Source organism: Scyliorhinus torazame, chromosome 7, assembly GCF_047496885.1.
Source record: "Scyliorhinus torazame isolate Kashiwa2021f chromosome 7, sScyTor2.1, whole genome shotgun sequence".
Taxonomy (NCBI): domain Eukaryota; kingdom Metazoa; phylum Chordata; class Chondrichthyes; order Carcharhiniformes; family Scyliorhinidae; genus Scyliorhinus; species Scyliorhinus torazame.
Window position 1 is genome coordinate 235,762,958 of NC_092713.1, and position 24,178 is coordinate 235,787,135.

At 47.3% G+C, this 24,178-nt stretch overlaps 1 protein-coding gene across 3 annotated transcripts in view; it reads left to right on the top strand.

Moving 5' to 3' along the window:
• The window catches only part of cplx1 (complexin 1), a 432,339-nt gene that overhangs the window by 157,391 nt on the left and 250,770 nt on the right, over positions 1–24,178 (top strand). The window contains exons 1-2 of one of the 3 annotated variants that reach the window (XM_072512170.1): positions 14,890–15,064; positions 16,840–16,966. In XM_072512170.1, the coding sequence (XP_072368271.1) occupies positions 16,936–16,966 (31 nt within the window). In that variant the 5' untranslated portion in view covers positions 14,890–15,064; positions 16,840–16,935. Of the gene's footprint in view, positions 1–14,889; positions 15,065–16,557; positions 16,697–16,839; positions 16,967–24,178 lie in introns of those variants that run through there. The other 2 variants (XM_072512167.1, XM_072512169.1) reach the window with 2 other exon arrangements.

The following is a 24,178-nucleotide window of genomic DNA, read 5'->3' on the forward strand; positions in this document are numbered from 1 at the left end:
GGCACCATGTATGTCTGAGCCGGAAAAACTCACGGAGAGCTTCAGAGGTTTTTTTCCTGCAAGGAACAGTGTCCCCCTACTCAGCCCAAAATGAGAGCAAGCCCATTATTCTGCTCCAGGATGCAGGCTCACCCAGTCCTTAATGTTGGAGGGAAATGTAAATCTTATCCCCCCACAACTCTCCCGAACCTCCACCACCCCCAAATCCTCCCTGAAAGCTAAAGCACTGATCAGTAGAGTGATTTGATTTAGTGTCACGTGTACCGAGGTACAGTGAAAAGTATTGTTCTGCATACAGTCCAGACAGATCGTTCCCTACATGAAAAACATAGGGCATACATGAATACACAATGTAAATGCATAGACATAGGCATAAGGTGAAGCAGACAGGAGTGTAGTATTATTTAGTGAAGAAGATGTGTGAAGAGATAAAATCAGTCCATAAGAGTGTCTTCAGGAGTCTTGTAACAGCGGGGAAGAAGCTGTTTTTGAACCTGTTAGTGCATGTTCTCAGACTTTTGTATCTCCTGCTCAATGCAAGAGGTTGGAAGAGAGAATAATCTGAGTGGAAGGGTCTTTGATTATCCTGCCCGCTTTCCCAAGACAACGGGAGGTGTAGACAGAGTAAATGGATGGGAGGCGGGTTCAGGTGATGGACTGAGCTGTGTTCACGACTCTCTGTAGTTTCTTACAGTCTAGGGCCGAGCAGTTGCCATACCAAGCTGTGATGCAGCCAGATAGGATGCTTTCTATGGTACACCTGTAAAAATTGGTAAGAGTCAACGTAGACATGCCGAATTTCCTTAGTTTCCTGAGGGGGTATAGGCGCTGTTGGTCATATCGTCGATGTGGGTGGACCAGAACAAATTGTTAGTGATGTGCACACCTAGGAGTGCACACATAGGAGTGGGAGGAGGATCAGTGTTTGCCTCCCACCATGAGGTCCACGTAGAGAGTCACATTGTACCAGTCCCTGTTGTCATGATATTCAGATAAACATCATGGTGCAAACATACATTCACACTGATGGACAGATCAACGGACCAATCAATACACACACAACATCACAGCCAATCACAGGCAAGAGCATACACACTATAAAACGGGGAACACAACACTTCCCGCTCATTCCAGCAGGAGACAGCTCAGGACACAGAGCTCACAGCAAGCGACTCAGACATTCACCATGTGCTGAGAGCTTCTCCAAGATATTGTTAGGGCTAGGTCCACAGGTTAGAGGGTAATGAACAAACCACAGTAACCAGTTTACAGATGTTATTATTGTTAGTAATAAAACTGAGTTGTACCATCCGCAACCGTGTTGGTTCATCTATGTACCAGAGCACCCAACACGACATAGTACCAGGATTGGAACCCAGTAACTGTGAGACCTACCTACGTATCTTAAGGAATCCGCCATCCTGCGCCATGGACACCATCAGCCCGCTGCAGCCGCTCCAAATCACTGGAAACCTCAGCGTCAACTGGAAGCTGTTCAAACAGTGCTTGCAGTTCTTCCTCAAAGCTACAGAAAGGGAGAATGCTTCGGACACCAGGAAAATCGCCCTCCTCCTCTCCACGGCAGGGCACACGCCATCCACATCTACAACTCCCTGGTGTTCGGGGAAGGCGAGGACAAGATGAAGTGAAAGACGGTCCTTCTCAAACTCGAGCAACACCTCCATATCCTCGCGCAGTCCTGTGGTTACGAGGCCACCTCCGATTCCATGATTCGGGACCAGGTTGTTTTTGGGGTCACCTCGGGCACCCTACGCCAGCAGCTCCTCAAAATTAAAAGCCTCACCCTAGCCACCGCCATCGAAACCTGCGTCCTCCATGAAAACGCAACCAGCCGCTACTCCCAATTCCAGGCGGCTGAATCGGCACGGCAGGGGTCCTACGCGGCCGAATCGGCAAGGCAGGGGTCTTACGAGGCTGAGTGGGTCCAGACGATCGAGTTCCTCCCGGCCCGGACGAGGGCGGCCATTCCGCGCGCTTTCCGCGGCCTCCCGCGCTTGTACGTGCCAAAAGGGACGTCGACGCAGAGGGACGTGACGCGCAGGCGCGCTCCACGCAGGACCGAACTGCGCATGCGCGATGGCGCAACGAACGCCATGATGTCATGATGTGCGGCAACTGTGGATCCGCACATTTAAAGCGGCAATGTCCGGCAAAGAACAGACAATGCCTCCGCTGTGGCAAGATGGGCCACTACGCTGCCTGCTGTCGAGCAGCTCAACCTGCCAACGCTCCCCAATTCCGACAGCCTCGCAGGGACGTGCGGACCATTCTGCCTCCGTACTCCGAGTCATACTTGGACGATATACAAACCGCTGATAGAGACGACCGGGAAGCCTTCCGTGTTGCGGTCATTGACAGGAACCGGATGACTCCAAGCAGGACCCACCAGCCGATGCCAGTGAACAGTGTCAATCCGGGTGATGAATGGTGTGCCACCCTAACGGTCAACCGATCACCAATAACATTCCGTTTGGACACTGGTGCCTCCGCCAACCTAATAGCATGGTTAGCCTTCTGCGCCCTGAAGGTCAGACCACCAATTCAGCCATCCCGTTGTAAGATGGTCGACTACAATGGAAACGTTATCCCGGCCATGGGATCCTGCCAGCTCTAGGTGACATACAATACATACACGGTCACACTGTCCTTTGAGATAGTTCGATCATCGAAGGATTCCCTGCTAGGCGCACAGGCATGCAAGGTTCTCCACCTCGTTCAGCGGGTACACGCTCTGTCTCCAGAAGGCACATCAGACTTCCCGGATGCGGAATTTAGGGCACAGCTCCACTTGCTCCTCGCCCACAACGAGGAGGCATTCGAGGGCATGGGCACACTGCCCTATACCTACAGAATACGGCTCAAACCGGATGCCACCCCGGTCATTCACGCACCTCGCAGTGTCCCAGCACCACTCAAAGACCACCTCAAGCAGCAGCTGCAGGATCTCCAGGACCATGGGGTGCTATCCCGGGTCACGGAGCCCACGCATGGGTCAGCTCCATGGTGTGTGTTAAGAAGCCCTCCGTCGAGCTCCGGATCTGCATCGACCCGAAAGACCTGAACAACAACATCATGAGGGAACACTACCCCATACCCAAACGGGAAGAGATCACGAGCGAAATGGCCCGGGCTAAAATTTTCACAAAGCTGTGCACCTTCAACACTCCTTTCGCCAGGTTCTGCTATAACAGAATGCCGTTTGGCATCATCTCAGCATCCGAGGTATTTCACAGAATCAGGGAACAGATGATGGAGGGCATCGAAGGGGTGTGCGTCTATGTTGAGGACGACATCATCTGGTCCACCACACCACAGGAGCACATCAGTCGTCTCCAGCGTGTCTTTGAGCGGATACGGGAACACGGTCTGCGCCTCAACCGAGCCAAGTGTTCTTTCGGCCAAACTGAGCTAACGTTTCTGGGGGACCATATATCCCGGTCGGGAGTGCGTCCGGATGCAGATAAGGTGAGCGCCATTACAGCCATGCCGCAGCCGGCAGACAAGAAAGCAGTGCTACGCTTTCTAGGCATGGTCAACTTCCTGGGGAAGTTCATTCCCAACCTTGCCTCCCACACAACGGCTCTTCGCCACCTCGTAAAGAAGTCCACGGAGTCCCAGTGGCTGCCCGCACACCAGAAGGAATGGGAGGAGCTCAAAATTAAGCACACCACAGCCCCGGTATTGGCGTTCTTCGACACCTCTCGTGATACGAAGATCTCGACGGATGCCAGCCAGTCCGGCATTGGGGCGGTACTCCTGCAATGGGATGACACTGCATCATGGGCCCCGGTGGCCTATGCCTCGTGGGCCATGACCCCCACAGAACAGCGCTATGCGCAGATCGAAAAGGAGTGCCCGGGTTTGTTAACCAGCATAGACAAGTTCCATGACTACATGTATGGTCTCCCCCAGTTCACCGTGGAAACCGACCATCGGCCCCTGGTCAGCATCATACATAAGGACCTGAACGAGATGACCCATCGCCTCCAGCGCATCCTACTCAAGCTCCGGAGGTACGACTTCCAAATGGTCTGCACCCCGGGAAAGGACCGCATCATTGCGGATGCCCTATCCAGAGCAGTGAGCACACCGCCCGACTCGGAGGGGTTCGTCTGTCAGGTCGAAGCGCAGGTGGCCTTCACATCGGCAAATCTGCCAGCTGATGATTCAAGTCTGGCCCGTATTCGCCAGGAGACTGCGGCTGACCCCCTTCTACAACGTGTGATGCGCCACATGACGGGAGGGTGGCTCAAAGGACAGTGCCCACAATTCTACAATGTCCAGGACGACTTGGCCGTCATTGACGGTGTCCTCCTAAAGCTGGACCGGATTGTGATTCCACACAGCATGCACAAGCTGGTCCTCGACCAACTACATGAAGGCCACCTGGGGGTTGAGAAGTGCAGATGGAGGGCCCGAGAAGCTGTATACTGGCCGGGCATCAGGGATGACATTGCCAACATGGTGCTCAACTGCCCCACCTGCCAAAGGTTTCAGCCGGCGCAACCCCCTGAGACGCTTCAGCCCCATGAGTTGGTGACGCCCCCCTGGGCGAATGTTGGTGTGGACCTTTTTCATGCGCTTGGCAGGGACTACGTCATCATCATAGATTACTTTTCAAATTATCCAGACGTCATACGCCTGCACGATTTGACATCGTCCACTGTCATAAGGGTATGCAAAGACACCTTCGCTCGCCATGGCATTCCGCTTCAGTCCATAAGAGTGTCTTCAGGAGTCTTGTAACAGCGGGGAAGAAGCTGTTTTTGAACCTGTTAGTGCATGTTCTCAGACTTTTGTATCTCCTGCTCAATGCAAGTGGCTGGAAGAGAGAATAATCTGAGTGGAAGGGTCTTTAATTATCCTGCCTGCTTTCCCAAGGCAACGGCAGGTGTAGACAGAGTAAATGGATGGGAGGTGGGTTCACGTGATGGACTGAGCTGTGTTCACGACTCTCTGTAGTTTCTTACAGTCTAGGGCCGAGCAGTTGCCATACCAGGCTGTGATGCAGCCAGACAGGATGCTTTCTATGGTACATCTGTAAAAATTGGTAAGACATGCCGAATTTCCTTAGTTTCCTGAGGGGGTATAGGCGCTGTTGGTCATATCGTCGATGTGGGTGGACCAGAACAAATTGTTAGTGATGTGCACACCTAGGAGTGCACACATAGGAGTGGGAGGAGGATCAGTATTTGCCTCCCACCATGAGGTCCACGTAGAGAGTCACATTGTACCAGTCCCTGTTGTCATGATATTCAGATAAACATCATGGTGCAAACATACATACACACTGATGGACAGATCAATGGACCAATCAATACACACACAACATCACAGCCAATCACAGGCAAGAGCATACACACTATAAAACGGGGAACACAACACTTCCCGCTCATTCCAGCAGGAGACAACTCAGGGCACAGAACTCACAGCAAGCGACTCAGATATTCACCATGTGCTGAGTGCTTCTCCAAGATACTGTTAGGGCTAGGTCCACAGGTTAGAGGGCAATGAACGAACCACAGTAACCAGTTTACAGATGTTATTATTGTTAGTAATAAAACTGAGCTGTACCATCCGCAACCGTGTTGGTTCGTCTATGTAGCAGAGCACCCAACACGACACCTGTTACTGTAGGAAATGGCCCTGAATTACCAGTAGCAGGAATCAATTTCCTCCAGGGGAATAATTTGTCTGGCATCATAGTGTTAGCATGCAAAATAAAAGAGATCGAAGTGAACCAGCAGGAATCTGCAGAAGAATAGAATGCTATGGAAGTCCCAGAGAGCAGAGGGGGTGAGATCGCACACATAGGCAATGAGCAAGGGCTGTTCGAATTCAGCAAGACCTAAGCCAGGCTAGTAAAATTAAAAGAGACCAGCCGAGAAACCCCAACTAGATTGGACCCCATACCTGCCCACCTTGATCTATAATAGCAGGGTGACCAGACGAGGTTACCCACCATGTGTAAAATGATCTGTAACAGCCTACCAGGCTACAGCACTGTTGTGCCACCCAGTATGGATGTGACAGAGGCCCCTGGCAGAAGGCCATCCTCCCACCATCCAGGCCCTTAATGCTGGTTCAAGTTTAGGGGCCAACTGCCCATCCGTTGCCGTGCCAACGCAAAGCATCTAGCAACAGAAGCTGGAGCTCTCCAGTTTGCATTGAGTATAAGAATTGGCAAGTCATGTTGCAGCTGTATAGAACCTTAGTTAGGCCACACTTGGAGTATAGTGTTCAATTCTGGTCGCCACACTACCAGAAGGATGTGGAGGCTTTAGAGAGGGTGCAGAAGAGATTTACCAGAATGTTGCCTGGTATGGAGGGCATAAGCTATGAGGAGCGATTGAATAAACTCGGTTTGTTCTCACTGGAACGAAGGAGGTTGAGGGGCGACCTGATAGAGGTATACAAAATTATGAGGGGCATAGACAGAGTGGATAGTCAGAGGCTTTTCCCCAGGGTAGAGGGGTCAATTACTAGGGGGCATAGGTTTAAGGTGAGAGGGGCAAAGTTTAGAGTAGATGTACGAGGCAAGTTTTTTACGCAGAGGGTAGTGGGTGCCTGGAACTCACTACCGGAGGAGGTAGTGGAGGCAGGGACGATAGGGACATTTAAGGGGCATCTTGACAAATATATGAATAGGATGGGAATAGAAGGATACGGACCCAGGAAGTGTAGAAGATTGTAGTTTAGTCGGGCAGTATGGTCGGCACGGGCTTGGAGGGCCGAAGGGCCTGTTCCTGTGCTGTACATTTCTTTGTTCTTTGTTTGTTCTTTGTGCTAGTGCACATGCCGGACCTGAACTGGAATCCCCTAACGAAGCCAAAGTTCCTGCAAAGCACCCAAATCTCCTGATATTCAGCCCAATCACAGTCCCTAGGTCTGAACAGCTGAACTCACCGGCAACCAAAGTGGACAGACAGGAGCTAAGCTGGACAAGAGCAGTTCAACCGTATGATCAAAGAACATGGCATCCACAGAGGGAGATGCCCGTTCCCTGAAATTGCCCAGAGCAGCTTGACCATCACTTGTTAAAGACCCTGAAAATTCCCCAGATCCTTTCGGGGATACTTAATCAGGAGTTGGACTGACAGAGTGCTGAAACCAATGGCTTTGTTTATACCTGATCCCCAACAGAGGAAATTCAGACCTCTACACCAATTGGAATTTCCCAAATGACAGATTTTGAACCTTCCCAAATCAACTAGACCTGCCACATGCCTGCACCAGACAATAGCCTTGGTGACGCACGGGTCCAGGTTTAAGCTTCAATATGAAAATGCAGCAGGGAAATTCTAGCTGTGAGTCTGATGTGCCAGTGTGAATGAGAGAATGCATGTATACTTCTTCACTTCCTATTCCTCCATCATAGACGACATTATTTATTTATTTATTTAAATTTTAGAGTACCCAAATCTTTTTTTCTCCAATTAAGGGGAAATTTAGCGTGGCCGATTCACCTAACCTGCACATCTTTGGCTTGTACATGCGGAGGATGTGCAAACTCCACATGGACTGTGACCCAGGGCCGGGATTCGAACCCGCGTCCTCAGCGCCTCAGTCCCAGTGCGAACCACTGCGCCACATGCCGCCCTCATAGACCACATTAAACAGATGAAATGGGATTCAATTTTTCCTCGAGATGTCGAGGGATGTCAGGGAGCATTTTTCTAAAATATACATATCATCATGCCTAATTTCTAACATTTTAAAAACTGGATAAAGATTTTTAAATGACTGAAGCTATGGCTGGCTATGACTCAAACACAAAGTACTTTCTGGAATTCAGAGAACTTAACACTTCATTATCTCTGAAGAGAATTATACAACGGCCAGATCTCAAGTCAGGCCTGACCAATGGAGACTGCCAGTCTGCTAGGACATAGTGCTCTGAAAACTATTTTGAAATACTTAATGGTTGAAATATTAACAATCTCAAGGAATGCAAACTAAGGAATATACATCCTTTGTCAAAGCCAAAGTGGAGAGGGGGAATCACATGACACCCTCAGCCCAAACCCATGGAACCGATATCACCTTGTTGAGCTGCAAAGCTCAGCATGCCATCTTCCATCAATCATGGCGCCAACTCAGAAAAAGAGCTGTGTCCAGGTTTGAATGCCTGATCCCACCTAAGCTGGTGCTACCGGAATTCCTGTATGCCTACAAGAATAATTCACCTCTGCATGCTCATCTCATTGCAGAAGTCACCTCTACTGGAAAAGTGAATTTTCCAGTACCACTTTCAGTCTAATGACCTCTGTGAAGGAATAGGCCATTGGACGTTTGATTCTAGACTGACATGAAACAACGGGTGAGATTCAGCGATTCCATTGCGACCAGCGTAGATGCAGGATCAGTGGGTGAATCGCTGGGCGAGATCCAGATCTGAATATTTAAATAAGGACAATGGTTCATTTAAATACCTGGACGTTGGATTCACCCGGTGCCTGGGACTCAATCGTCATGCCTGTGGGACCTCACCAGTGTGCCGTTTAGTATTGGTCCACACAAACATAGACCAGGCATAATGACATCTTGGGGATCTCGCAGTTGCGGGGTGGTCGGGGGTAGGGCAGGGTGGTACCCTGGCGTTCCCACTGGTATCTGAGCACCTTGGCACTGCCAGCCTGGCACCCTTAGCACTGCCAGGGTACCAGGTGGGCAGTATCAGGGTGCCAGGCTGGCAATTCCCAGGTGCCAGGTTGCCACTGCCAGGGTTCGGGCCCAAGAGGGGGCCTTGCCAATTGGAGGGGGGGGGGGGGGATTCCCAGGGGCCTCGATAAGATGGTGGATAAGGGATGAGATCAGCGTGCCAGCAGGAAGCCCCTTTAAATGCTGCCTCGGCAGGGAGAAACTCCACGGGGACATTAAAAAACGGCAAAGAGCTGTTGATTAGCGGGGTGTTTATCAGCGCTGTGGCCACCAAGAAACGCCCCGCCAAATGGACCCAAAAGCAGACTTTAACATTTGTCCACTGAATCGTGCCCAATAACTCTTATTTTCTCTGTGAACTTTGCCCTGTACCTCTTTCTTTTCTTTTAAAAAAATGTATTTATGCGATGTAAGCGTCGTTGGCCAGGCCAGCATTTATTGCCCATCCCTAGTTGCCCTTGAGAAGGTGGTAGTGAGCTGCCTCCCTGAACTGCTACAGTCCCTGTGGCGTAGTTTCACCGACTGCTGTTAGAGAGAGAATTCCAGGATTTCGCCCCAGTGACTATGAAGGAGCGCCGATAAATTTCCAAGTCAGGTTGGCGAGTGACTTGGAGGGGAATCCCCAGGGGGTGGGTTCCCAGGTATCTGCTGCTCTTCTCCTTTAAAATAGGAGTTGTCGTGGGTTTGGAAGGTGCTGTCTGAGGAACCTTGGCAAGTTCCTGCAGTGAATCTTGCAGGTGGTATACAGCTGTCACTGTTCGTCGATGGTGGAGGGTTTGAATATTTGCAGAAGGAGGAGCAATCAAGCGGGCTGCTTTGTCCTGGATGGTGTCGAGCTTCTTGAGTGTTGTTGGAGCTGCACTCATACAGGAAAGTTGAGAGTTCCCCACCATACTCCTGACTTGTGCCTTGTAGGCTTTGGGGAGTCAGGAGGTAAGTTACTTGCCACATGATTCCAAGCCTTCCAGCTGCTCTTGTAGCCACAGTAGTAATATGGCTGGTCCAGTTCAGTTTTTGGTCAATGCTAACCCCCAGGATGTTGATAGTGAGGCCTTCAGCAATGCCATTAAATGTCATGGGGTGGTGGTTAGATCCACTCTTGTTGGAGATAGTTATTGCCTGGCACTTGTGTGGGGCAAATGTTACTCCCCATTTGTCAGCCCAAGCTTGGATAGTGCCATGGTCTTGCTGCATTTGGAAATGGACTGCTTCAGGATCTGAGGAGTTGTGAATTATACTAAATATTGTGCAGTACTCAGCGAACATCCCCACTTCTGATCTTATGATGGAAGGAAGTTCATTGATAAAGCAGCTGAAGATGGTTAGGCCAAGGCCACTATCCTGAGGAACTCCTGCAGCGATGTCCTGGAGCTGAGATCATTGACCTCCAGTTCACCACAGCCATCTCCCTTTGTGCCAGTTATAACTCCAACCAGTGGAGAGTTTTCCCCCAACTCCAGTTTAGCTAGGGCTCCTTGGTGCCATATTCAGCCAAATGCTGCCTTGATGTAAAGGGCAGTCACTCTCACCTCACCCCTGCCATTCAGCTGTTTTATCCATGTTCGAACCACAGCTGTAATGAGGTCAGGAGCTGAGTGACCATGCCGGGGCCCAAACTGAGCATCAACAAGTAGATTATTGCTGGGTAAGTGCCGCTTGATAGCACTTTCAATGATCCCTGCCATCACTTTGCTGATGATGGAGAGTAGACTGACAGAATGGTAATTGGCTGGGTTGGATTTGGCCTTTTTATTCTGTACAGGACACACCTGAGCAATTTTCCACATTGCCGTGTAGATGCCAGGGTTATAGCTTTACTGGAACAGCTTGGCTAGGGGCTCGGCACGTTCTGGAGCACAAGTCTTCAGTATTATTGCTGAATATTGTCAGGACCCATTGCCTTTGCAGTATCCATTGCCTTCAGCCATTTTATAATATCACGTGAGGTGAAGCGAATTGGTTGAAGACTGACATCTGTGATGCTGGCGACCTCTGGAGGAGGTCGAGATGGGCCATCCACTTAGCACTTCTGGCCAAACATTGTTGTGAATGCCTTACCTTTTGCACTGATATGCTAGTTTGTAGCTTGTCCAGTTTGACACCTCATTTTTCAGTATGCCTGATGCTGCATCTGGCATGCCCTCCTCCACTCTTCATTGAGCCAGTGTTGATACCTGGCTTGGTGGTAATGGTAGAGTGGGGGGTATGCTGGGTCATGAGTTTACAGATTGTGGTTGAGCACAATCCTGCTGATGGCCCACAGTGCCTCATGGATGTCCAGTTTTGAGCTACTAGATGTGTCCTGAATCTATCTCATTTAGCACGATGGTAGTGCTGCACAATTTGGTGGAGGGTATTCTCAATGTGAAGACAGAGATATGTCTTATGTAGTGGTCACTCCTACTGATAGCATCATGGACATTTGCATCCGTGGCAGGCAGGTTGGTAAGCATGTGGTCAAGTATATTTTTCCCTGTGGTTGGCTCTCTCGCCACCTACCAAAGTGCCAGTCTAGCAGCTATGACTTTTAGAAATCAGCCAACTTGGTCTATAGTGATACTACCGAGACATTCTTGGTGATGGACACTGAAGTACCCCGCCCAGAGCACATTCTGCACCCTTGCCACACGCAGTGCTTCCTCCAAGTGGTGTTTAATATGGGGGAGTACTGATTAATTAGCTGAGAGGGTGCATGATAATCAGGAGGAAGCTTCTTTGTCCATGTTTGACTTGGTGTAATGAGACGTCATTGGGTTCAGAATTGATGTTCAAGACGCCCAGGGCAATTCCCTCCCGATTATATACCAATGTGCTGCCACCTCTGCTGGGTATGCCCTGTCGGTTGGACAGCACTTACCCAAGAATAGTGATAGTGGTGTCTGGGACAATATCTGTAAGGTATGATTCCATGAGATTGACTATGTCAGACTGTTGGCACCATCCCCCAGATGTTAGTAAAGAGGAGTTTGCAGAGTCGACAGGGCTGTGTTTGTTCTTGTCATTTCTGGTGCCTCGGTGGTTGCCTGGTGGTCCATCCGGTTTCATTCCTTTTTGTGGTTGTATACAACTAAGTGGCGTGCTAGACCATTTCAGAGGTTCTGGAGTCACTTGTAGCCCAGACGAGGTACAGTTGGCAGGACATTAGTGAACCAGATGAGTATTTTTGATAAATGACAATGGCTTCATGGTCATCAATAGAGCTTTCATACCAGACATTTTATTGAGTTTTTTAAACTTCCACCATCTGCCGTGGTGGCATTCATACCTGGATCCCCAGAGCATTTCTTTCGGTCTCTGGACTACTAGTCAAGGGACAATACCACTGTGCCACTGCCTCCCCTATCTCCCTCTTTTACTTTATGAATGTAAAAAGGTCACATTGCAAACACTCTCCTCGTATTTTGAATACGTGTAAAATAAACTAACCCTCTAAGTTTAACCTAACTCAAGTTTACTGTGGGGTTATTAATAGAAAATTAGATCACATCAAACCTGAGTGGTTGGCTAATATACCACCGATACTAAAGGAGGCAATAAAAAAAAAATCAAAAACACTTTTCTGTTTACTGATGGGTGGTGAGAGAAATTAGGGCTGTTTATATTCAGCCCCCTCCTGTCCACAGACAAATGGCGCTTTAAAGTGTCCTTTGATAAAATAGAGCTGACTAACCTAAATTGAGTATTTTCATTAGAGCAGAGTTACTGCCAAATATGTTTCCATACTGTTAGTGCGAATGCATCGAGAGGATTTATCTTGTTGTTGACTTTAATTCCCCACATGTCATAAATGTAAAAATGTCTTTGATAAACCAGCTTCCGTAATTTCACAACTGCCATGTATCTCTGCAATTGGATACATCACCTTGGTCTAAAACCTACAGATTATCATTTGGGTATGCAATACCTAACGCGTGGTTCATTTTGAGATTTCAGTAAATGAGTCAAGGCAGTAAATGGTCATTTCAAGTTGACTAATTGGTCTTGCTGTGTGAATGAAATACATGATGTGTATTGGATAACAGCAAATTACTGCGGATGCTGGAATCTGAAACAAAAGAGAAAATGCTGGAAAATCTCAGCAGGTCTGGCAGCATCTGTAGGGAGAGAAAAGAGCTAACGTTTCGAGCCCAATGACTCTTTGTCAAAGCTGTGTTGGCCTGGCCTTTGCGATTGAACGAACTAAAAGAAGAAACCGCTGGAAAAGTTTATTTGGGCAATCTTCCAGTCACAAGAGAGTTTCGGTGACTTGCATGTGTCACACAATACTCTGATTTTCTAGTCACATTCATACACATAGATTAATACTGTATTTGATCAGTGAAAATTAAAGATGGTTATAATGATAATAATGGGAACAATACTTCCCAGCAAATAATAAGTAAGTGATTACAGTAATGGATACATCGCTGCATCCCCCGTGGGGAAAATGGCAGAGGAAAGCAATGATCATGACGCTATTTTTTTGCCTGCTCAGTGAGGTTTGGAGCTGCAGTGTCGGGTTGCTCGTTTCTGCCTAGCACAAGATGAAAGCAGTTAAGGCGGCAAGCAGCCTGCCTTGGTGTCACCACTTTACCCAGGGCCGCAGAAGCTTGAGAAACCAGGACGTTTTACAGGGGGCTATTTACAAAAAGCGATTTCCCTCTTCGCCACTTTGGACGCGGGCGATGTGTATTCTAGATTGTACTTCTCCAAGCAATTTGCTGTCCCGCTGACTTTGTGCAGTGGGTAAGCTGGTACCATGGTTCCTTTCTCATTGTTAAAAGTTTCACAGGCCTGGTTTATGTTCAGTCATGGCTTATGCAGTGCCATTTCTTTTAAGCATGGCTTGCTCATTCATTGCAGGCAGGAGGAACCGCATCGAAGTCCAGTTCAGTCACCACATTAAAAAGAAACAACCAAGGTTGCTGATCAGTCCCGAACAGTAATCCTGAAAATCCGGCCAAGCCCGTTGTAAAATACAGCGTCAGGTTTTCAATTTTACTTCGTCTCAGTTTTAAAGAAAGATTGGCGCCATATCCCTTTGCTAATAACATTCCCACTTATGGAATTAATTATCTTCAAACAGCCAGTCTCTGAAGACGCTGATACACAAAAGCCTGGAAAAGATTGAAATCGCTGGGCTCAGTAGATATCCAGAGATCACACGTGGAGGTTTCGGATCTCGGGCGCGCCCTTCCTCACAACAGGAGGGTAGATATTGGGCGGCTCAGGAGACAAGGGGGCCAACACACACAGCAGAAGGAGCGAATGGCCTGTGAAGTGTTCAGGTAGAGAACAGCAGATGATCAAATGGCAGGACTGATGATAGACGCGGGGGACAAAAACAATCCTAATCAGAGAAAGAAAAGGCATATGAGGCAGTGAACTGGAATAGTAGAAAGGGCGGCAGTGGGCGAATCACACCCAAGCCGATTACAGTAGAACAGGAACCCTGTGGAAAATAACCTGCAGGTGGAATCGGCGATCCCCACCTCAGTACCTGCAACAGACAGACACATAGTAACTGCCAAAATGTATATTTGATCTTGCTGACCTGGTTGAAGGTCAGGTTACAAGTACCCATTTAAACATTCAGGTTGCAAGTTTGTGTTGGAGATTGTTCGCGAGCGCACACCGAGCCTAACACCCAACAACAGAAACAAAATGCTTCAAATGATAAGGAGACAACGCTGGGCAGGCTTCATTGATATCCCCGTACTCTGAAATATCCGTAGTCACACTGATTACATCTGAATCGTAAAGATGATCGATGGATTCAAACTGAAGTGTTATCCTGCCCGGACAGTGCGGTTTCAGAATGGAGGAAATACAATTTCCGCACATTGCCATTAAGCAACATTTAACCGCTTCTGACAACACACGCTTTCCCTCGGGGATTAAACATGAATGCGCCCGCGTGGAGACCGACATTCGGGAAGCCTAAAATGAATATTAACCGAATGGCGGAGACATGCCGGTGATAATGGAGTGACTTGTGTCAGTATAGCAGCAAGGTCAGTCTGTGAGGAGGTCCTGATGGGGGAGGGGGGAGAGAGAGTTGTGGATAGGAAGTGTTATCAGGGCTACAAACACTTCTGATCGAGACTCGCTGCGGATGCCAGCAAGGAATCGATAAATGTAGAGGTATCAATATTCAGGACAACCCACTGGCTCATAGGGGCTTCTCAGTCTGTACGTCTCGGACTGAATTCAGCATCCTGCACATCGATCAATCTGCAAGTGAGGTTGCTTTAAATTCCTCATTCAGAGGCTGCCAGCGGCTGGCTGCTTTATGTTTCCGTCATCAGTCAGGTTAGCGCCAAAGTGTTCCACCAGCTCACTTGTGTGGTTCGTTACCCCGCTGAAGAGCTGCACCCTTCCCGGAAGGCAAGGCGCCAGAACGGTTGGTTCTATTTGATCAATGTTATTGCTACGTGCTGAGGTTGCCCGATACCTTTAATCTAGACAACAACAAAAAGAAAGCATCAATTCTGCTTCATATGAAGTGAAAAATGAACGATTGGCGCTCGCTGTCGAATGCACCCATTTACAGCAGCGCTGTAAATATGTGGAACGTTCAAAGGTTTGAAGGCAGATAGGGTTTGGAATTATCTCCTCTGTGAATCACTTTTCACATCCTTGTGGCGCGCATCAGATAAGATTCCTACTCAGACTATTCATTGCCATGCTGCACGGAAATTAAATTGATTACTTTTTGGGGGGCTGGGAGACCGAGACATGACTGGTGACACCAGCAGAATACTTACTGCAAGAAGGTTATTTTATTGCTAATCATCCCCAGCAAAAGCGTGAAATCAAACTGAATCCCTCGATTGAGTTCCGTTTATTTGCACTGACACAGTACCAAGACCTTTGCTGCTTAGTTGTGCCAAGCCCACCACTCAAAGCGCTGTTTGATGCGAGTTCACTACACACACAATTCCCTCCAGATCCCCTCCCGGCTCCTGACCGCCGTTAGTAACATGTTCAAGACCCACCGAGCTCGGTTAACGTTTTCCAAATATGTGCATATGTGGAATTTAAAGGATTCGTGCATGATATCTGCATTTTTACGAGTCGCAATATTGCTACAATGGGGGGAGCGGATGTGGTCCCAGGCTAGACCATTAATTGGCTTCGTTTTCATTGAAGTTTCGCTGTTCGAATCTTCACTTTGAATTTCAGAGCACCGAGGGAGGAAGTGGGATTCTTTAATGAGACCGGACATGGAATGAAACTTGGGAACAGTGTGTGCCCGGGTAATTCTGCCACTGACTGGACAAGTGGTCATCTATTGCCCAGGTTCACTTTCAGGATAAATATTCCATGTTAGCCAAACCACTGCCGTACCCACATAAACTGACTTAGAAGTCGGGTAGCGCTTATGTCAAACACTGAGTTGTGTGGAGTGGTTAGTTTAAATCCGTGTGTAATCGTACCTTATACTTTGCAATAACTTCCACAGTGTTAGCAAAAGAGAAAGTAACCTCGCCCCACCCCACCGATAGGAGCTGTTCAATTTAGTGAAGATTAAAGTCAATATCAACAGGTAAATGACATTAAACCGGGATATACTCGGCAGCTCAGGCTGTGCCGTGGACAGGGAAGCAGGTGGGCGACAGTTTGTCAGAACTGGAAGCTGGAATATCTGCGGAATACTCGCAGCATTTTTTATTGCACTTTTTCCAGCATCCGCAGTATATTGCTTTTGCATTGGCGGCACGGAGACCACCGCTTTCCTGCAGTATCTTTTTTTGAAAAACGGCATTGAGAAGCAAATATGTATTTATATAATACATATATCTAACTGCGGCTTCTAATGTAACAAGTGCACGAGCTGTTCTGTACAATCGAAGGTGTGGTAACTGCATATTGCGCCTCCACCACTAGAGAGAGTCATGTTTCCCACAGAACGTCGCTCGCTTGCCTTTAGCCTCCGTAACTTGCAGACACGCCTTTAGTTGTACATCCAAAAAAAATAAGTGAAAAAGGAGTCGGCGTCCGCAGATCCCATTGCACAGCGACTAAGGCAACGGTACACACGTCCCGTAATATTTTGGGTTTAGGAGCGCGAAGCCTGCTCCGAAATATAAACACACCAACTTCTGGCAAAGCGCGGGCGAGGCAGCTGGGCGATTGGAAGCACATTAATCTATGTTGCTTGTATCTTGTTTCCAGGTCTGACGACGCTCTTGAGCGATTCAACAAGGGGGGGAACCAAAAATTTGAATGAGATTTTCTGAAGTCCGCAGTGAAGACGATTAGTTCAGCAGCATGGATTTCGTTATGAAGCAGGCGCTGGGCGGTGAGTAAAGGCACTGACTGTTTGGATAAGTCTGTGAAACGCTGTTGCTACCGAGCGCGGAAGGATCATTTGGGAAGCGGACCTGTCCTGATTTTTACCCTGACAGTCCCCGGGGGATTTCGCCGTGTCCATCATCCACCTCCTGCTCCCGTCCCATTCTTAACCTGACTTGGGGGGGGGGGGGGGGGGGGGAGGAGGGGAATAGACAGACGGAGCATGTCTGGGGGTGGGGGAGGTTCCCTGAGAGGTTGTTGTTCGCTCAAGGTCACGCCGTCTGCTCGGAGCCGGTGAAAAGGTTAAATGATGCTATAGGAGGTCAGGCAGCTGGGGTGTTGAGGGATTAGTGCCGATAATAATGAACCTGTGGTCCCCGAGAGGCGGTGTACTGGCGTGCAGACCATTATGTTCAGAAACTGGGCATGTCTTCTTAAAGGAACAGTGCACTTCATCTCTTATTTTAACTTCATCTCTGTAGTAGGTGACGTTTCACCGCCCCCCACTCCCCCCGACCACATGCAATCAAAATCTTTGCTGAAGTTTAAATTCACCTCGTAGGTACTTGCAAAATCAACAAAAAATCCACAAGTAGGCGATTGCTCTGTAACTCCAGCTGTCTGGCAGGATGAAATACCCGCTTGTGGATGCCTGTTGCAAAAGGGGCGTCAACAGTCTTGGGAAACAAACTCTCCCGGCCGCCAAACAAAACAATCTTCTTTGAAATTACTTTCATTTGCAGAATGCGCGCGTTTTTTTTTGAGGTAAATCTGCCGGATTGAGCGGAATCCAAGACACTTGTTTGAGAATAAGTGGCAAGATCGAGTTCACTTGCCTTTTGGGAAAGTGTAGAGATATCGAAATGTATCTAAATGTGCGGCACGTTGCAGCGCCGTCAGCAAACACAGGGATTGTCGATGTTTTGTTGCTGGTGAAATGTTACCGAAGGTGCGGTGTACTCGGTCAGAAGACACATCGACACAATTCAAAAGTCATTTGTTCAATTGGCAGGCTGCACAGTTATTGCTTTCGGCTGGGAACTAGGGGCACAGTCTCCGGCCAAGCTCAGGGAGTCACGCTGGATATTGACTACCGTGCACATACCTTCTGTTGGTTTTAATTGTTCTGGATGTTTATTTTCAGCTTCAGTTACAAACGTGTCACTTTGGTGTCGTTATTCTTTGCTGATTCCCTCCCGCACAGAGAGCAAACGTGGAAGTCGGTTTATTAACAGGTGCTTTGAGGTCTCAACCACCATGGGCTGAAGCCTGTGCTAAGCACAGTGACTTCCATTTACTGCAGAACAAAGTGTTTTCTCAGAAAGAATTGGAAATCAGAAATAATGCAGGTTCTCCAGAAATACATTTCTTAATTTGAGAGAGAGTACGATTTGATTAAATCGTCAACCACCCGACTGATTTGGTAGCAACCTTTACCAAAAATGATGAGAATATTGCAATTTTACACCTTGTTACTGGGCATCTCAGGCAAACTATACAAATCAAAACGAAGTATTTAATTCAATAGCAGTATTTTGAGAAATGTCACTCTTTAATGCACTATGTTCTACTCAGATGCATTTTTTTTATTTTTATAATCTTTATTGTCACAAGTAGGCTTACATTAACACTGGAATGAAGTTACTGTGAAAAGCCCCTACTCGCCACATTCGGTGCCTGTTCAGGTACAGAGGGAGAATTCAGAATGTCCAATTCACCTCTTAGTACGTCTTTCGGGACGTGTGGGAGGAAACCGGAGCACCCGGAGGAAACCCACGCAGACACAGGGAGAACATGTAGACTCTGCACAGACAGTGACCCAATCTGGGAATCGAACCTGGCACCCTGGCACTGTGAAGCCATAGTGCTAACCACTATACTACCGTGCTGTCTTAATTTTGACATCAACTGATCCTTTCAAGGCGCCAATGAACACAAACGTCATTGAAACTGTAAAATAATTTTTTTAAATATTGCATTTGTAGAGGTTTCCTTGAATACTAAATAAGATTATATATTTACATATTTATTGCAATAAACGTTTTAAAAATCAACTTAAAAACAAAATAAAGAGATAATATTCTCAAACTGGTGGGTTTATAGAGGAACAGTGAGATTTGTCTTTAGCTGTCAATGACTTCTGATTGCTCCATTCATGCCACAGGGAGCTACACTATGCAAGACAGACAGGTCCCACATAAGGCAAAACCAAAATATAATAAATGATAATGTGCTCATATGCAATGGCGTTCCATTAAAGAGAATACTGAGAGGCGATAGGATTGCAATTTTTAGGATTTGGAAGACACTAGATCATCTGGCCAATCACAAGTTATTTCACCTTTTCCAGAACAGAAAAACCATTGGATATGAACATAGAACATAGCACAGTACAGGCCTTTCAGCCCACGATGTTGTGCCGACCAGTTATCCAAATCCAAGATCAACCTAACCTACACCCCTTCAATTAACTGTTGTCCATGTGCCTGTCGAAGAGTCGCTTAAATGTCCCTAATGACTCTGATTCCACCACCTCTGCTGGCAGTCCATTCCACACACCCACCACTCTATGTGAAAAGAACCTACCTCTTACATCTCCCCTATACCTTCCTCCAATCACCTTAAAATTATGTCCCCTCGTGACAGCCATTTCCACCCTGGGGAAAAGTCTCTGGCTATCCACTCTATCTATGCCTCTCATCACCTTATACACCTCTATCAAGTCACCTCTCTGCCTTCTTCGCTCCAGTGAGAAAAGCCCTAGCTCCCTCAACCTTTCTTCATAAGACATGCCCTTCAGTCCAAGCAGCATCCTGGAAAATCTCCTCTGTACCCTTTCCAAAGCACCCACATCCTTCCTATAATGAGGTGACCAGAACTGGACATATACAAGGTGTGGTCTAACTAGAGTTTTATAAAGCTGCAGCAAAACCTCGCGGCTCTTAAACTCAATCCCCCTGTTAATGAAAGCCAACACACCATCAACCTGGGTGGCAACTTTGAGGGATCTATGTACGTGGACCCCAAGATCCCTCTGTTCCTCCACACTTCCAAGAATCCTGCCTTTATCCTGTATTCAGCATCCAACCTTCCAAAATGAATCACTTCACATTTATCAAGGTTGAACTCCATCTGCCACTTCTCAGCCCAGCTCTGCATCCTGTCAATGTCCTGCTGTAACCTGCAACAACCCTCAACGCTATCTACAACTCCCCAACCTTCGTGTCATCGGCAAACTTACTAACCCACCCTTCCACTTCCTCATCCAAGTCATTTATAAAAACCACAAAGAGCAGAGGTCCCAGAACAGATCCTTGCGGGACACCACTGGTCACCGCCCTCCAGGTGGAATACTTTCCATCCACTACCACTCACTGTCTTCTTTCGGCCAGCCAATTCTGTATCCAGACAGCCAAATTTCCCTGTATCCCATGCCCCCTAATATTCCGAATAAGCCTACCATGGGGAACCTTATCAAATGCCTTACTGAAATCCATGTACACCACATCCACTGCCCAACCTTCATCAATGTGTCTCATTACATCCTCAAAGAATTCAATGAGGCTTGTGAGGAATGACCTGCCCCTCACAAAGCCATGCTGTCTATCTTTAATCAAACTATGTTTTTCTAAATAATCATAAATCCTATCTCTCAGAATCCTTTCCAATATTTTGCTCACCACAGACGTAAGACTGATGGGTCTGTAATTCCCAGGGATTTCCCTATTCCCTTTCTTGAACAGGGGAACAACATTTGCCTCCCTCAAATCATCCGGTACTACTCCAGTGGAGAGTGAGGACGCAAAGATCATCGCCAACGGCGCAGCAATCTCCTCCCTCGCTTCCCGTAGTAACTTTGGGTATATCCCGTCAGGCCCAGGGGACTTTTCTATTCTGATGCTTTTCAAAATTTCCAGCACATCCTCCTTCTTAATATCAATCTGTTTGTGTCTATTAACCTGGTTCACATTGTTCTCATGAGCAACAAGGTCCCTCTCTCTAGTGAATACTGAAGCAAAGTATTCATTTAGGGCCGTCCCCATCTCCTCAAACTCTAGGCACAAGTTCCCTCCACTATCCCTGATTGGCCCTGCTCTCACTCTGATCATCCTCTTATTTCTCACATAAGTGTAGAATGCCTTGGGATTTTCCCTAATCCTTCGCACCAGGGCTTTTTCATGCCCCCTTCTAGCTCTCCTCAGTCCTTCCTGGCTACCTTGTGTAGTGTTACCTGCATGGTCAATAACACATGTTACTCAATCCTTGGCTGATGGTGAGGTCCTCTGAATCTTGTTGAATAAGACTCAAACTCGTCCAGTAACAACAAAGGTTTATTGAGTAACTATAACTATTAATGCATGAGTTCTTTACCTCAACATGGAAACTAGGAATTGGATAAAGATTTAACAATTGTAACTAAATGTAACTCCACTAACTATCTAAGTGATTCTGATGTTTCCCTGTTCACAGCACACCCGCGAGAGAGAGAGAGACCCCATGTGGCTGACCTTTATACCCCTGTTGGTCCAGCCCTCTGGTGATCTTGTGGTGCTGCTATCTACCCATTAACCCCTTGTGTGCATGCACCTACAGAGATCACCACATCTCCCCCTTTTTAATGTGCTACAGGTTTTCTGTATGGTGTAATGAAAACTAAACAAACATAATGAATTAAGTCAACTGGGAACAGATAAAACAAGTAACGCTGTGTACAGAATGGGATGATATTAATGACTGTACAAAGTCAATCAATCTTTAAAAAGTCCAATTCTAATGAAAAACTTTGTGTCCAGACTGTATGCGTTTGATCAGGTGGGTTGATCCTTTCGCCTGTCCTTGAGGTGGCAGTGTTGATGTCGCCATGTCATTGTGACCGTCAGTGTTTATGTGTGTCCGTGAGGACATCATGAGACATCGGAATGGTCGAAGTAAGTTGACGTTAGTAGCGGACTTTCTTTTGTGCTTGCAGTGTTGACCCGTATGTCATCTTTTTCGCAAGCTGGGTTGAGTGATTGCTGCGGCGCAGACACAAAATCACGAGATCTGTTGTTGTTGTTACCATAAGACCATAAGACATAGGAGCGGAAGTAAGGCCATTTGGCCCATCGAGTCCACTCCACCATTCAATCATGGCTGATTTCAACTCCATTTACCCGCTCTCTCTCCATAGCCCTTAATTCCTCAAGAAATCAAGAATTTATCAACTTCTGTCTTAAAGACACTCAACGTCCCGGCCTCCACCGCCCTCTGTGGCAATGAATTCCACAGACCCACCACTCTCTGGCTGAAGAAATTTCTCCTCATCTCTGTTCTAAAGTGACTCCCTTTTATTCTAAGGCTGTGCCCCCGGGTCCTAGGGAGTTTGAGTCTCCCCTGCTAATGGAAACAACTTCCCTACATCCACCCTATCTAAGCCATTCATTATCTTGTAAGTTTCTATTAGATCTCCCCTCAACCTCCTAAACTCCAATGAATATAATCACAGGATCCTCAGACGTTCATCGTATGTTAGGCCTACCATTCCTGGGATCATCCGTGTGAATCTCCGCTGGACCTGCTCCAGTGCCAGTATGTCCTTCCTGAGGTGTGGGGCCCAAAATTGCTCACAGTATTCTAAATGGGGCCTAACTAATGCTTTATAAAGCTTCAGAAGTACATCCCTGCTTTTATATTCCAAGCCTCTTGAGATGAATGACAACATTGCATTTGCTTTCTTAATTACGGACTCAACCTGCAAGTTTACCTTTAGAGAATCCTGGACTAGGACTCCCAAGTCCCTTTGCACTTCAGCATTATGAATTTTGTCACCGTTTAGAAAATAGTCCATGCCTCTATTCTTTTTTCCAAAGTGCAAGACCTCGCACTTGCCCACGTTGAATTTCATCAGCCATTTCTTGGACCACTCTCCTAAACTGTCTAAATCTTTCTGCAGCCTCCCCACCTCCTCCATACTACCTGCTCCTCCACCTATCTTTGTATCATCGGCAAACTTAGCCAGAATGCCCCCAGTCCCGCCATCTAGATCGTTAATATATAAAGAGAACAGCTGTGGCCCCAACACTGAACCCTGCGGGACACCACTCGTCACCGGTTGCCATTCCGAAAAAGAACCTTTTATCCCAACTCTCTGCCTGACAGCCAATCGTCAATCCATGTTAATACCTTGCCTCGAATACCAAAGGCCCTTATTTTACTCAGCAGTCTCCCGTGAGGCACCTTATCAAAGGCCTTTTGGAAGTCAAGATAGATAACATCCATTGGCTCTCCTTGGTCTAACCTATTTGTTATCTCTTCAAAGAACTCTAACAGGTTTGTCAGGCACGACCTCCCCTTACTAAATCCATGCTGACTTGTCCTAATCTGACCCTGCACTTCCAAGAATTTAGAAATCTCATCCTTAACAATGGATTCTAGAATCTTGCCAACAACCGAGGTTAGGCTAATTGGCCTACAATTTTCCATCTTTTTCCTTGTTCCCTTCTTGAACAGGGGGGTTACAACAGCGATTTTCCAATCCTCTGGGACTTTCCCTGACTCCAGTGACTTTTGAAAGATCATAACTGACGCCTCCACTATTTCTTCAGCTATCTCCTTTAGAACTCTAGGATGTAGTCCATCTGGGCCTGGAGATTTATCAATTTTTAGACCTCTTAGTTTCTCTAACACTTTCTCCTTTGTGATGGCTACCATATTCAACTCTGCCCCCTGACTCTCCGGAATTGTTGGGATATTACTCATGTCTTCTACTGTGAAGACTGACGCAAAGTACTTATTTAGTTCCTCAGCTATTTCCTTGTCTCCCATCACAAAATTACCAGCGTCATTTTGGAGCGGCCCAATGTCAACCTTTGCCTCCCGTTTGTTTTTAATGTATTTAAAGAAACTTTTACTATCATTCCTAATGTTACTGGCTAGCCTACCTTCATATTTGATCCTCTCTTTCCTTATTTCTCTCTTTGTTATCCTCTGTTTGTTTTTGTAGCCTTCCCAATCTTCTGACTTCCCACTACTCTTTGCCACATTGTAGGCTTTCTCTTTTGCTTTGATGCATTCCCTAACTTTCTTTGTCAGCCATGGCTGCCTAATCCCCCCTCTGATAACCTTTCTTTTCTTTGGGATGAACCTCTGCACTGTGCCCTCAATTACTCCCAGAAACTCCTGCCATTGCTGTTCTACTGTCTTTCCCACTAGGCTCTGCTCCCAGTCGATTTTTGTCAGT